The 13523-nt window shown below is 36.9% G+C and overlaps 1 protein-coding gene across 3 annotated transcripts in view; it reads right to left on the bottom strand.

The window, feature by feature from the left end:
• Positions 1-13523, bottom strand: part of CPEB3 (cytoplasmic polyadenylation element binding protein 3) — an 82710-nt gene that overhangs the window by 15571 nt on the left and 53616 nt on the right. For all 3 annotated transcript variants that reach the window (XM_084264771.1, XM_084264772.1, XM_084264773.1), the window contains exon 6: positions 12641-12730. In XM_084264771.1, coding sequence (XP_084120897.1) covers positions 12641-12730 — 90 coding nt within the window. The remainder of the gene's footprint in view (positions 1-12640; positions 12731-13523) is intronic.

The raw sequence follows: 13523 nt of genomic DNA, 5'->3' as shown, positions 1-13523 counted from the left end.
TATATATAGTTGAATGGAAGATAGGATGCGTGTCAAGAAAACTCAGCAAACAAGCAGATCATACAGAAGAGCTGAATGAAAACTGAGGATCTGTATCAGTAGTTTCTGTGAAGTAAATCACGTCTTCGTAATTCCAATTGTTTCATTAAATAGTCCACATCACTGAGATTACAAAATGAATGGAAACTAACATTTAACCCTTACTACTTATGATCTTGCCATATCACAAGTAACAAGATAAATTAGAACCCTCCCATATTGTCATAAATATTAGGGTGAATTTTCCCTATATCTTTAATTGAAATGGAAAAAACCCTAACCAACCAAACCACCCACAGAATGTCTGCTTGCTCCATGAGGAGACATACATTATTTCTGGGATGTGGGAGAGGTGCCCTCATGTCTCCTCTGCACACACCTGCTGAACAGAAAGGAGAACATTCCAAGAGTGCTATAACAAACACATACACCTAAAGATCTATACAGCGAATTCCAAAACATGTCAAGAAGCAGAAAGGATTTGCTAGTCATCACTACTTCAAGACTTTCACCACTTATGGGGGAAAAAACCCCAGCGTACATATACCTCAGTTTGTCCTGTAGTAAAAATACTCCAATCTGTTGAAAAATAAAATGCTGAAAAGCATATTTTTGTTTGTTTGGGTTTTTTGATTATTTTTCTTTTAACTTAAAAGAACATTCTGCAAGCATACTAAAGCCTCTCTTTTTGTCTGGCATTCTACTTCTACACTAGTTTAAAACACTGCAACAGCAAATTTATAGGGTTGTCTCCTCTTTCAAAGGTCACAGCCATTTTAAAACTTCAGACTTCAGACTGCAACATGATCTATAGTAGCTATAAATCAGAATTAAAGGGTATAAAAACATAAAAGAAAGGCTATAACATCCAATTTTGTTTATTGGAGTTACAAGAATAGTCACATTAATTAATCATATGATGAAGACTAAATTTTTAATGAGGCCAGAGCTACCTTTTTGAAGTTTACTGGGGCAACAGCATGACAAAACCCATGCATTTTCATTCATAAATATAAAAAAAGAGATGAAATTCAGAAATAAAATTTTTGATTTATGTTTTCAAGGGCAATATGAAATGGTGACTGCTCTGGGCAGAGCAGCTCATTGCCCTCATCTGGAGGGGGTCAGGTCTGTTGCTTCTGCTTTTACTCTGAACAGATGGCTGAAAAGAGATCAGTGTCCAAGTTAGAACAAAACCTGTTACTCTTCTCTGCAAATAAGCCAATTTCCAATTCTATTGCAACTAACATTAAGGTAGGAAAATTCTAGATAAATAAAAACTGCCTGCTTGATTTCAGCTTCTATTCCGTGCATAGTGTCTGCATGAGGTAAAATAAACTCAACACAAAAATTTTGAGGGGAAGAAAGCAAAGGTCCAAAAATCCAGGCTACTTTTAGCTAAATCAGTTACTTTTCATTAATAAAATGTTATATTGGGGATTACATTTCATGCTAGATGATACATTTCTCTTAAAATTTATTTTTAAAGAAGAAAGGAAACAGCACTTGCTAGTGCTGTGATGTACACTTGGGACTGTTGTCAAGAGTTGAATTCAGAGAACTGTAGGGGTCAGAAGGGAACTCAAGATATTATCGAGTCCAACCCCCAATTCAAAATAAAGATCTTCAGTCACTAAGATACCCAATGTCATTTACATAGTCCAACCCAGCAGCCTATTTCCTGATTTCATATGACTCACTCTCCTGTGAGCAGACACATCAGCCATGCTTCACAGTGACTGAACTGCACCTAGAGAGGAACTGAGGTTGTAAGACATTTCTTAAGACAGGATGCAAAGCTTTGGAACTAGGCTTTGACTTTTATTTTAATCAAGTAGTCAACTTGTCAATTGCTGCTGTGGTACACTGCCAGTTAATAACTGGTTTGACTTTTCGCTCAAATGTGGAATGTTTTCAGGTTCTAGTTCTTGTCTGCACTGATTATATAGAAAAGATGCAGCTTGGAAAAACCTTCCTTAATAACGAAAGGCTTTTCCAAAACTTGACTACTCACCATTGCAGAATAAATTTCTTTCTTAACAACAGAAAAAAAAGAAGTTAATGAGAACATGCGTTTTCCTGGGAGATCAGAATGGTACATTTTACCAAAACACTGGACTTCATCAAATTCTCCAAAACTTTGCAGCTTTCACCTTATTAAATGAAAACAGCCTCCATTGGTACCCAACAGAGCACTGATCATACTGAAGTAGTACACATACGTCATAGGTCCAAAAACTAGGTAGAATTTGTGTGGTATGAAATAGATAAAAACTGCCAGCCACAGCACTGAGACATCTGAAAGAGACACCAGCCCTCAACTGCTCCCAGCTTTTCAACTCAGAGGGAGGCATATGCACTGCCTTGGGCAGAGTCATCCACAGCATCTTTCATTCCAGCACCCGAGGCATTCCCACTGCCAGTCCTAACCTCTGATTTGAGCGTATACAATTCGGGATATTACCTTTGATAATTTGCTGATTTGTATATCCAGATGATAATGCTTTAATTTTGCATTACTGTATCGTTATCATGGGCTAAAATTGTGTGCATCATTGCAGTGATTTTAGGAATGGAATACAGAATGTTATAAATATAATGCTTATAGGTATTTATAAAGAGATCACAAGCTTGTAGCACATGAAATGATTACAACTGTTCAGGGGGGCAACTGAGGTGAACAACTTATTTTTAGCTGACCCTCAGAAACACTGCAGTACTAGTACAAATCTCTCTCCACCACCACCCCCCCAATCATCCCCTTGAACTTATTTCAATTATGTGAAAGAAGACTTTGGTGCTTCATAAATTATTAGCAAAACAAGACACAGCACAAGGTACTAGAAAAGCACTAAATATTATCAAGACCTGAATATCACTATTTAAAGGACTGCTTTTATCCTGGAGCTCATAATATTTATAAATAAATTCATATATTTCCATTTACAAAATAAAAGGTAGCAGTATTTTCAATGAGGGGGTGGGGGTATGACACACAAACCACTCAAACATCTACTTGGCTCTAGAAGCAGTTAGTGAGAATCAGACATCTAACTGCTTCCATTTGACAGAAATGGTCTGGCTGCTTCTGTTCTGTAGTTAGGGGTGTTCAAATTCCAGGTAATGCTTTCACTTCTCAACTCTGTTTTTGCTGTCTTAAACCTTTTTTTAGTGTCTTTGTCGTTAGTGGGTTTTTAAAGAGAATTTAGCTAGATATTGTGAACTGGCAGCCATTCAAACCAGAATTAGCAGGATTTTCTTTCATATGTGTACTACAAAGTGACAGTAGTGAAGGAAGAACATATTTTCAGTCTGCTTATGAGTCTTTTAGCTACTAACCTATGCAAACTTTCCACATAGACAGTAGCTAGAGTTATTTAGTATACTTAATTTCTGCTAACTACCCATTCACTACTTAAATATATCATCAATACGAGACTTCTCAATCAGTATTCTTATTTTCTTCCCCACACAGACGTTTCATAGTAGTTGCAAATCCAGTGGAAATCTATGCTAGACATCATTTTTACCTCCTGAGTAGGCCATGTGATACGTAAGCTACTGAGTGACTCAGTTTGATATAAGCAGTATAACGTGCCTGCATGCTCAATTAGTATACCACAGATCACAGTCTAATATATTTATCATTCTCAAACATGAGAAAGAGATGCACAGCCCTAAAAAGGCATGATTCTTATTTAAGAAACATGAAGTCAGTCATGAAGCTCTATGTACTTCTATTTCACTAAATAAAAAGATTTCTTTAAAAGATGATCTGCATCTTCCAAAGTAAAAGCTAAAAACAGTTAATATTTTGAACTTAACCCTCTCCCTAATTTGGATAGCTGACGATTTGTAAGATTCATCTTTGATTACTAGAAGATAAATTCATAGGGCTCATCCCTTCTCTTTGAGAATGTTGAAGAACATTAAGATTTAAAACCTGTGATCACAACCAAGTCCAGATTTATTAAAATTAATTATCCAGTAAATTAAAAAATACTCAACTGACATGTAACTTGGGGTCAGTTACCAACTGTATATATTCTGTATATTCTACAGTATACTGAATACCCAAGACATTCTCCTGAAAACAGTCATGAAAGAATGCATTCTTCAATAAGGATAATCTTTAAGATTTCCTGTTTCTTTCCAAAAGAGACATCCGTAGGCTTGTCTGAAATTTGGGTTTGGTTTGCTTTTGTTTTAGCCAACATGACTTATTCAGATTACTGCATCATTACTGCATCAAATGCTTGTTTATTTTTCATTTAAGTCAGAGGTATATTTAGGCTAAATAAGTCCAAATTTCAAGTTTTACTGCAGGTAACAGCTGCACAACGAGGAAAAACTCCATAGGTACTATACACAGTTAAGTCTTACTGGAAAGTCCTAGTCTGCCCAAACAAATTTACTGCAACAGTTAGTGGATGCTTGGAATTGCTATTTAAACAGAACCTACTGATCTGGGCATTTGATTGAAAGCTTGTGATGCTGAGTGGTGATTAGTAAATGCATGAACCGGACTCCAGCAGCTGCTCTTTAGATTTTGGGAGCAGCAATCCCCTTGAGACAAGCTTTAAATATCAACTGTGACTTAACTTGATGTACTCTGATAAAATAAACAGTTCGTATAAAGTAGAAGAAATACCGTTGCAATCTGAACCCTTCCTGACAGTGAGTGACAGAAACCAGCCTGCCTCTTTGGCATATGACCAACAGAAAATCATCTAGATGACTTATGGGAAGATGTTGTTCTGAAAAGAGAAAAATACACAACTCCAACACGTGACCTTTAGTTTTCCCTAAAGAGTCAAGAGGCTTATGAATAAACCTTATCAATAGTTCATACCCATTGCCTCTGCACCTACAAAACTGGCTTTGCCTTTACAGGAAGCAATGGATGTACCCTAAGTATGTCTCCTTGTGTAACTTACTACCTGGCCCATCAGTCAAACCAGAACTAGACGAGATGACTAGAAGTCATCTAGAATTTAATGCGGTTTTGAATACAGCAAACACAACCTTTCAGATTAACTTCTGTATTTAAAAAAGGTGCTTCACTTCTACCAAAACCTTCTGAACAGCCTCTGAACAGTTACCACTACAAAAATCTCTTCTAGCAATGTATTAGGAATGCTGTAAAATGAAGTTATACAGTTAATGACAGTCAACCCCAACTATATAAAACATTTCCCAATAGATTCAGATACAAAAGCACCTGGTTGACAGACACACATCCAGGCTGAAATTGAAAACATCGTCTTTACAAATTTTCTTCTGGAAACTCTGCCGACTAGCACATTAGCCAGGAAGAGTATAAAAACAAGTTGTTTAGCAAATTGTAAGTGCAGCCATGAAAAAACACAGACTGTGTTCATCTTCAGAAACCAAATACTATAATCTTCATTTTCATGTGGATAACAAGTAAGTTGAGAGTAAAATTTATCACATTAGCAGCATGCACAGGAAAAGCTACTCTAGGACTATCACAGACCTTGAACTCTCACTTTCAAGGCAACAGAACTTTCCTGGCTTAATGATCTGTTTAAGCAATAAAGATGATAGAGAGCTACTGAATTTGTTTCCCATATGACACATTAGCCCCAAATGCATATTACTTCTTCAAAACACAGAAAAGTTAGTCCTTTATTTATAGTTTGTTGTATACATACATAGCACAGACATATTATCCAATGTGATCTGACTGTTGAACCTAAAAGTGTTATTTATCTGAACAAAAGAACTAACAAAAATGCAACAATACTGAGTACCAAAGAATCTGTTTGAGGACGTACTCCAGCCTATCAGAGAATTCTTAAGAACTTCTAGGTCTTTGAAGGAAAGAAGAAACAAGAGTCTACACATAGACAAGTGCCTGGTAGACTAATAGTCAACCCCAATTTCTTGAGAACATGACAAATCCCTTCCCCCAAACATAAAGGAGGGATATATTTATTGATAGGGCGGAAATCTAAATGTGGACAAATAATTTGATTTGGTCCCATTAGGTAAAATCTCATGAGTGCCTACTCAGGAGAATGTCTTACAGACTATTATCAAACATGTGGTGTTGCAGGATCTATTCTTACAATAATTGAGAGCAACTATCAGTAACTGCAGCCCAATGTCTGATCCTCTCAAACCCACCCCCCCACCTCAAAAACAGTTCTGAAAAGGATCCAATCCTGTAATTGTGGGCATTACATCAATTCGTCAGGTCTTGATTAGAAAGAGCTTTCTGACAACAAATAGCAAGAATAAGAGAGGGCAGTAGGCAGAAAAATTGGAAAAAATTGGGTTTTGAAAAAGATTTTTCTCTAGTGGGAACATTTGGTTTGCACTAATGAGGAAGACAGAAGCTGCTGGGGTTGGATTTACTCTGCTTTATGACTTTGTACTAGAACCCAGAAGCCCAAATTTCATTCTTGAATCCTACACTACCCATACTTTCTAAATTTGCAACATCCTGTCTGAGTCTCAAAGTAAGGTTTTCAGTAATAACCTAAATTACACTAGGAATATTTTGCTACAATCGTTGTATTCTTCTCATAATCTTTACTTATTTGGTTACTGTACTTATAAGCAACTAGGAAGAGTGGCAGAAACATGTTTATGACCAAATACCACACACTATGGATGCTGAGCACCTTCTGAAGAGACCTGTTAATTCTGTAGGCATCAGAAATTGTTGCCAAAGAAGGGTCAACAGATGCTTGCTAAAAAACTGTGGTTTCTTTGGGGTTAAAAAAATATTATTTTAAAACCCAGAAATTCTGAAATAAAATAGCATTTGTTGAAAGCAACGTGAAAGCTGGGAGAGATTAATCCTGCAAACCTACTTCAGAGTCAGATTTGTCCTGCTGAGGCCTGATTGCTCAAAATATTGTTATAGGTTTGCCTCATCAGATTCTTGTTTTCCCCTTGAAAACAAAACTGTAAATGGCACAGCTTTGGGGACAGAGATTTTCTTGTATGAAGCAAGGTCCTTGAATGAGACTGCTGTGCCAGTTAAAGACTGACATTTTACAATCATCATTATCAGTACACCACCAAGAATTCTCAAATATTTAGGACATGACAGGAAATGAAGAGCTTTACAAAGGGAGGCACTAAAAACCTAAAAGAAAACTCTATACAAAACCAACCTTAAGTGACACAGCTACAGAAGAGCAGATTAGCAAATACTGCTTTTTGATAGCACACATTTTGTGAATGGCACTGATTTGGGACAATGCCACCCTACTGCAGAAAGACACAGGGACTACAACTGCTATACACGGCCTCAGACACCATGGCACAGAAGACTAATATTGCACACAGGTGTTACGTGCTGGAACACACGTAAACAAAGTTTAAAAAAGATCTTACCTCACTATATATCATACAGTAGATTTCCGGGTAAGGAACCTAATTTTGCATTCTAGCAAATATTATCATCTCTGACATCAGTTTTTAAAATATAAAAATTGGCTAGGCATTTTATGCTGGACTTTGTAGTATGGTATTAGATCATTTAAGCCAAAGCAATTAGTTTCAATACAATAAATTGCTGTATTTGGCCACACCAGATATATTCTTGTGAATACGGCTGATGAAATTAGGATTATGACTCCATAGTTCCTCCTTGCAACTGTTCATTCTTGTTCCTCTGGAAAAAGCTACTGTTACCACTGCAGCAGCAAAGGAGTTGATCATGCAAACCATCCTCATCCCTGAAACCAAGATCATTCGGAAAACTACCAACAATGGTGTGCCCATCTAATGTTACTTTAGAGGTCAACAGGAAGGGTCACACAGTCTATCCTACCAGTTGTTTTAAATTAAAGCATAAGATTCACTTTACAATGTTATTTTGTGAAACTCTGCAGACAGCGTTTTCATTTTCACAAAATCTTGTTCACCCTTAGTGTCCCCTGTGGGACAGTAGGGACAAGTGTGCTTTTTTTTTAATCAAACAGCATAATAACTAACTGAAGAACAGAGAAAACAGGAGGATCAAACTGCTGCACCATACATCTACATCAACTGTTAAGCCAAAGCGTTCCTCCTGTTCCAAACCCATTCTATGTCCAAGCTCTGCCATGCTTCATTTTCTCACTCTAAATCTCATCTTTCTCCAAACATCAGTCCTCCTAAACAGGAAGGAACAGCGAAACACTTTTGCATAATTTTTTATGAAAGTATGTTGTGCAGACTTCAGTGATTGCTAGAAAAACTAGTTATCACATAGGAAAATCGATAAAGACTTTTAAAAAGTTGTTTTAAAGGTAGCAATCTGGTAAAGAAAACTTAAAAACAATGTTTTGAAACAGTTGGCACCATCTGTTTAATAAAAAAAGGAAAAATGAAACCCCTCTGTAGTTAGCATAAGCATTGCTCAAGTCAGCAGACCAGCAAGTAAGTAAAAAAACACATCAATTTTTATTTCAATAAAACTAATTAGCTGGATTTTGCCAGAGAAATAGACTGTGTCATAGTAATGTGTAAGTACGTTTGATAACATTCTTCAGTGCATATTTAATTATTTCTCAACATCTCATAGGTACTCAAAAATACTTAGGCACAAACCACATTTAATTCTCAAAACTCTGTGATGAAAGCCAAGTAAACATATTATGAACTGGGCATCTGCTTACCCAAGACCAACACACGGCATTTACAGTTTTGCCAGTTCCATTACTAACATATCCAAACAGATGCCAAAGGGAGTCATCCAAAGACTTTTCAGGCAATGAGAATGAATTGGCCTTATTGAGAAGCAAAGCATTAAAATTTCTTTATGGATGACACTGACATAAAAACACAGTGCTAAACTTTACTATGCATAGGAGGAGTGAAAAGAAATGTTAAGGCAATAATACAGATGCTCAGAACTAGAAATAGGAATGAACCTCTCATACATATTGTCAGCTGTTACCAGCTGCTCTTGCCCAAGTGTATAATATACACTTTCAGTCACAAAACAGCTGGGTGCCACTGGTCCCTCTTATCTCAGCAACCTAATTACTGAACCTACTGCAGGCAACTACTGCATCCTGTAAAGGCTGTTTGATCTATCAGATAATTTGGGGTTTGTTACTGTAATAACCAAAACTCAACCATTGATCAAGCCAAATCACTTTCCCAAACACATGTTCACAGGGTAGTGGTGATATCAGGTGAAATTCAATAAGGGTAACAAAACCCTAGAATATCTGGGAAAACCTGGATAATATAAATAGTGTTGATGTGCTTGAGAAATAACATGCAGACGCATCCATGTTCATCTGCAATACTACAAGGTCCAAAATCATGATGGCACTACACTGACATAAACTTTGTGTAACTCACCATGCTGTAAGACTGCAATTGCACATATTTCACACACAACCAGCACTAAATCTGAGGTTCAATGCCTAAGCAGACCTGTGGTGACACCATCGTGCTCAGATTGCCAAATCCAGAAAAGACTTTGTTCAACTCTGCAGGAATGTTTCTGGACTCCAGCTAGTCCTAAAAACAGCTTACATGCACTTAAGCTAATCAACCATACCATCCAATAAAATAGCTAATCAGGCTTTCTAGAGCTGACTACATATCTATGGCCTTACTTGCTCACTAGCCAGGTAAATCCTCAGCGATGGGGGAAGTCAGTAGACTGTAAGCAACATTTTATTTTAACCTTTCAGATTTCATGCTTGATCAGATTAGCCACAGTTAATAGCTCCTGCAGCCTTTTGTTCCTAGCCATAAGAATATCAACAAAGTGCTCTTCATACAGTGCGACTATAGGGAGTTCATATATTGCACCAACATAGTAAACATTCCACAAATTCAACAAATTATACCAATAAGTAGATACTGGAAGTCTGTATTAATACATTCAGGACTGTGAAGGATGTCATCACCTGGATATAACTATGAAGACAGAAAACAGCTCCAGTATGAGTATGCTGAGCTATGGCATCCTAGCTCTGGTCCAAACCTCTAGCTGAATGCTTATCAAACCAACCAAACAAAAAAAATATTGAACTTTGTTTTAAGTCCAGATACTGCCCACTGGACTGACCTGAAAGATATGAAGGAGTAATGAAAAAGGCTATCTAGCAAAAGGACACTGAAGCATATCAGGAAGCGACAGCATATTTTCAGAAAGAGCAGGGTTCAATTTTACTGCCAGTGGGGCACATTCAGGTAGGTGGGAGAAGCCTTGGAGGTCAGATTTTATTAATGTGTGAACAAAGATTAGCCTCCACATCATCCCACATTCCAACAATGCTTTTATCTTGTTTTCCTTTGAGATTGCTAGCATACAAAAAACCAAATCATTCTCACTTCTATAATTTAATTTGTCGTTTTCTTTTTTGGGGGGATATATTTTGCATTTGAAGGAATATTATTCAAAATGTCAGAGAATTTGCTGACTAGCAATGCAACACTGAAAAGACGATATCTAGAAAAAAGGGAGAAAATATTTGAATTCATGAGTATTTGACAGCTGAATAAGTCACATCACTGAATTTTGCACCAAGCACAATTTCAAATATCTCTTCTCATTTCAATGTATTTTTTAAAGAAATGTCTGGTAACACATCAAACCAGCTTAAAATATAAAAGTAAAAACGAAATATATTATTTTGGCTGTAAAGGAACTTCTAATGAAAAATAGCAGTGGAGACATTTTATTGTGGAAGTTCTGTCAATGATTCCATAATAACTTGGGAAAAATTAGTACGCTTTATAAATATAAATTAAAATAAAAAGCTGTGAAAAAATAATAATACACGTTTGGACTTTACCATTCAACTCCTGGTAATAACATTCTGTCTTTAATGCAGATGCTGCCAATATTGGATCACAGTAAATCAAGTACATTTGATCTACCAAGCTTAACATGACTGTAAGTGAACCTCAAAGGACGTACGATGCTGCAGCCCTGATTGATAACTAAGTCGTCAGTTATAAATAAATCTGGAACAGTTGGGACTGACTGTTGTTTAGCACTTTCAGACAGACATTCAGGGCAACTGGCAGGGGCTTTGAAAGCTGTTTCCTATATTAGAATCATGACAAAAATAGAAGTGAGGCTGCATTCCCTTGTCTTCTGCTAAAATAGATCTTACTCAAAAACATTTTTACAAGTTTGGCAAGGCCTAACTAGTCCACTGTCAGACAGAACAAAATCGTAATTGGAAGTCCCATGTTGATCTACCATGACTAGGTACTTACTGAATTAAGATGACAAAAAAAAAGAAAAAGAAAAAAAGTGTAGAGTACTAGGAGATAGGGACAAGAAGAAACTAGTCCACTTGTAAGTGAAGGTACACTCAGAATTCATTAGCCAGAAAGATTCTAAAGAACTTTAAAATAAAAAGGGAAAAACCATATATTTTACCAGTTGTCCTTAGGAATATATGGGGGGTGAGATGTTAGGTTTGGGGTGTTTTGTTGCTGGTTTTGAGGTTTTTTGATTGTTTTGTTTTTAAAATCAAGAACAGATGTTGCATAATAACTACTGACAGCACAGCTGAGTTGTAAGAACGGAACAGGAAAGAGAGAGCATGTCCGGGTTTTTGTTATGTTTTTAAGTGCCTCAAATACTGTTTAGAGGGCAAGCATTTGTCACAAGAGTTCTCACCTCTAGCACTTAAACTTACAGATAATAAAAGGTAGCTTTTATTTGCATGTATTTTTACAGTTAAATTATATCTATCAAAACATTGTAGGATTAGCTAGCTAGTTCACTGACTGAACAGCCCATTGTCCTACCAAAATAACCAGTGGCCTTAATGAGCAATTAAGAGCTTTCAGCATCAGTGAGAACAGAAACTTTTAAAATACAGGTCAGAAATTCTATGTAGCTTCATGATGCTGCTTCAGGTCATGTATGAAGTCCCAAACTATAAGCAAAAGGCATGCACTACTGAAAATAGAACAAATTAGGTATAACTCACAATCACAGGAGAGACTAGAACATGATAAGAACAATGTGATTTAGTCAAATAACTCTCCCAAACAGGTTTCCTTGTTCTTTTTCAGCCAAAAAAGGTCTGTATGGTGTTTTGCTGACAGATACGAAATTGCCCCACCAACACACACTCTCAACACTCTGAACCTGGGAACCCTGTGACCATGTCAGCTTGCCCCTCTTAGCTCATTGCTGCTATTTAGCACTCAGTGAACCCTGATGCTGACCTTGTGGTTCTGAGCAGGATCATGGCTTCTTGGGTCAGAACACAGAGAAAGTAGACTCATGCTTCTCTACAAAATTCCATGTACCCAATCCATCAGTAACTTCCCGCTATTATTCCTACAGTGTGCAAACTGCAACCAAACCGGCATAAGGAAATTCCTTCTACTTGCCTTCTAAAGTAAGCCTAGGCTAAATTAAGGCATGATTCAAGGACTCCAGGCTTGCTGAAGAAGTACATGCACAGGACCACATTTCAGTCACTGAACTGTGTTTTTTCAATCATGACAACTGCTGAAAACACCCTTGTTGGAATATAAAAAAATCATCATAAATAGTCAAATCTTTTCTTTGTAATGGATTCACACATTGCAGACATAGCTTGCCTTTACCATAACAGCCTGCATAAGTATATCTTAAACTAATTACCTTTAGGTGGAAAATATGACTTGCTTTCAGCTTTGTGAGGCCAGTCCACCACAAGAGGTCCAAACCTACGAAAGCTGGCAGTGATCTCATCTACAAAAAACAAATGAGGCACCTTAGAATCTAAAGACTTACAATGGCAAATCAAAAATTCTTTAAAAAGACTAAAAAAAACAGTGAAAACTGCAATAATGTACATAGAGGATGCCTAAATATTGTCTCACCTGTATGTTACACATGGTTGCTTTAAAAAGTAATTTTATATTCCATTAATGCAAGTTTGCACCAGGATTAATTAAATGCAAATATGATCTAGCAGAAGTGAGTATGTTTCAACTGCGGTCTACTTCTAATTATAGCCACAAAGCAGGGTCAGATGCAGCCACATGGGACTGACGGAGGAGGTACATGTCAGCATGGCCACTCCTTGGAGCATGCCCTAGAAAGCAGGCTGCATCGGGTCATGTGTCTGTGGGGATTTCACCTTCCTCAGTCCCCTCTGGAAATCTACCAAGATATTTCTTTGGGTTTTGAGCATCAATTTCAAAACATAATGGAATAGACATGTCAAACTATCCTACTGGACATTTTTAGTTTACATGCCGATGTTTCAGTAAAAATTGTTTTATTTAAAAAAAACCAACAAACTTCTTTCTCAATATATTTATATATGTGTACTTTAAAGAAAGACTCAGTTTAAAATAATGTCTAATGTGATGCTAGATAGATCAGAGCAACAATCCATCAGGAGGAAAGTTTGAAGACAAAGGCAGTGTTTCCAATTTTTTGGCTGCTGTTTGATGTGTCCAGTTTATCTAACCCCATATGTTGCACATCAAATTTTTTCAAGTGACTAGAGCCACAAAACACATATTGCATAACTCAG

Source organism: Gallinula chloropus, assembly GCF_964237585.1.
Source record: "Gallinula chloropus genome assembly, chromosome: 5".
NCBI classification, from domain to species: Eukaryota; Metazoa; Chordata; class Aves; order Gruiformes; family Rallidae; genus Gallinula; species Gallinula chloropus.
This window is presented reverse-complemented; position numbering and strand designations above follow the sequence as displayed.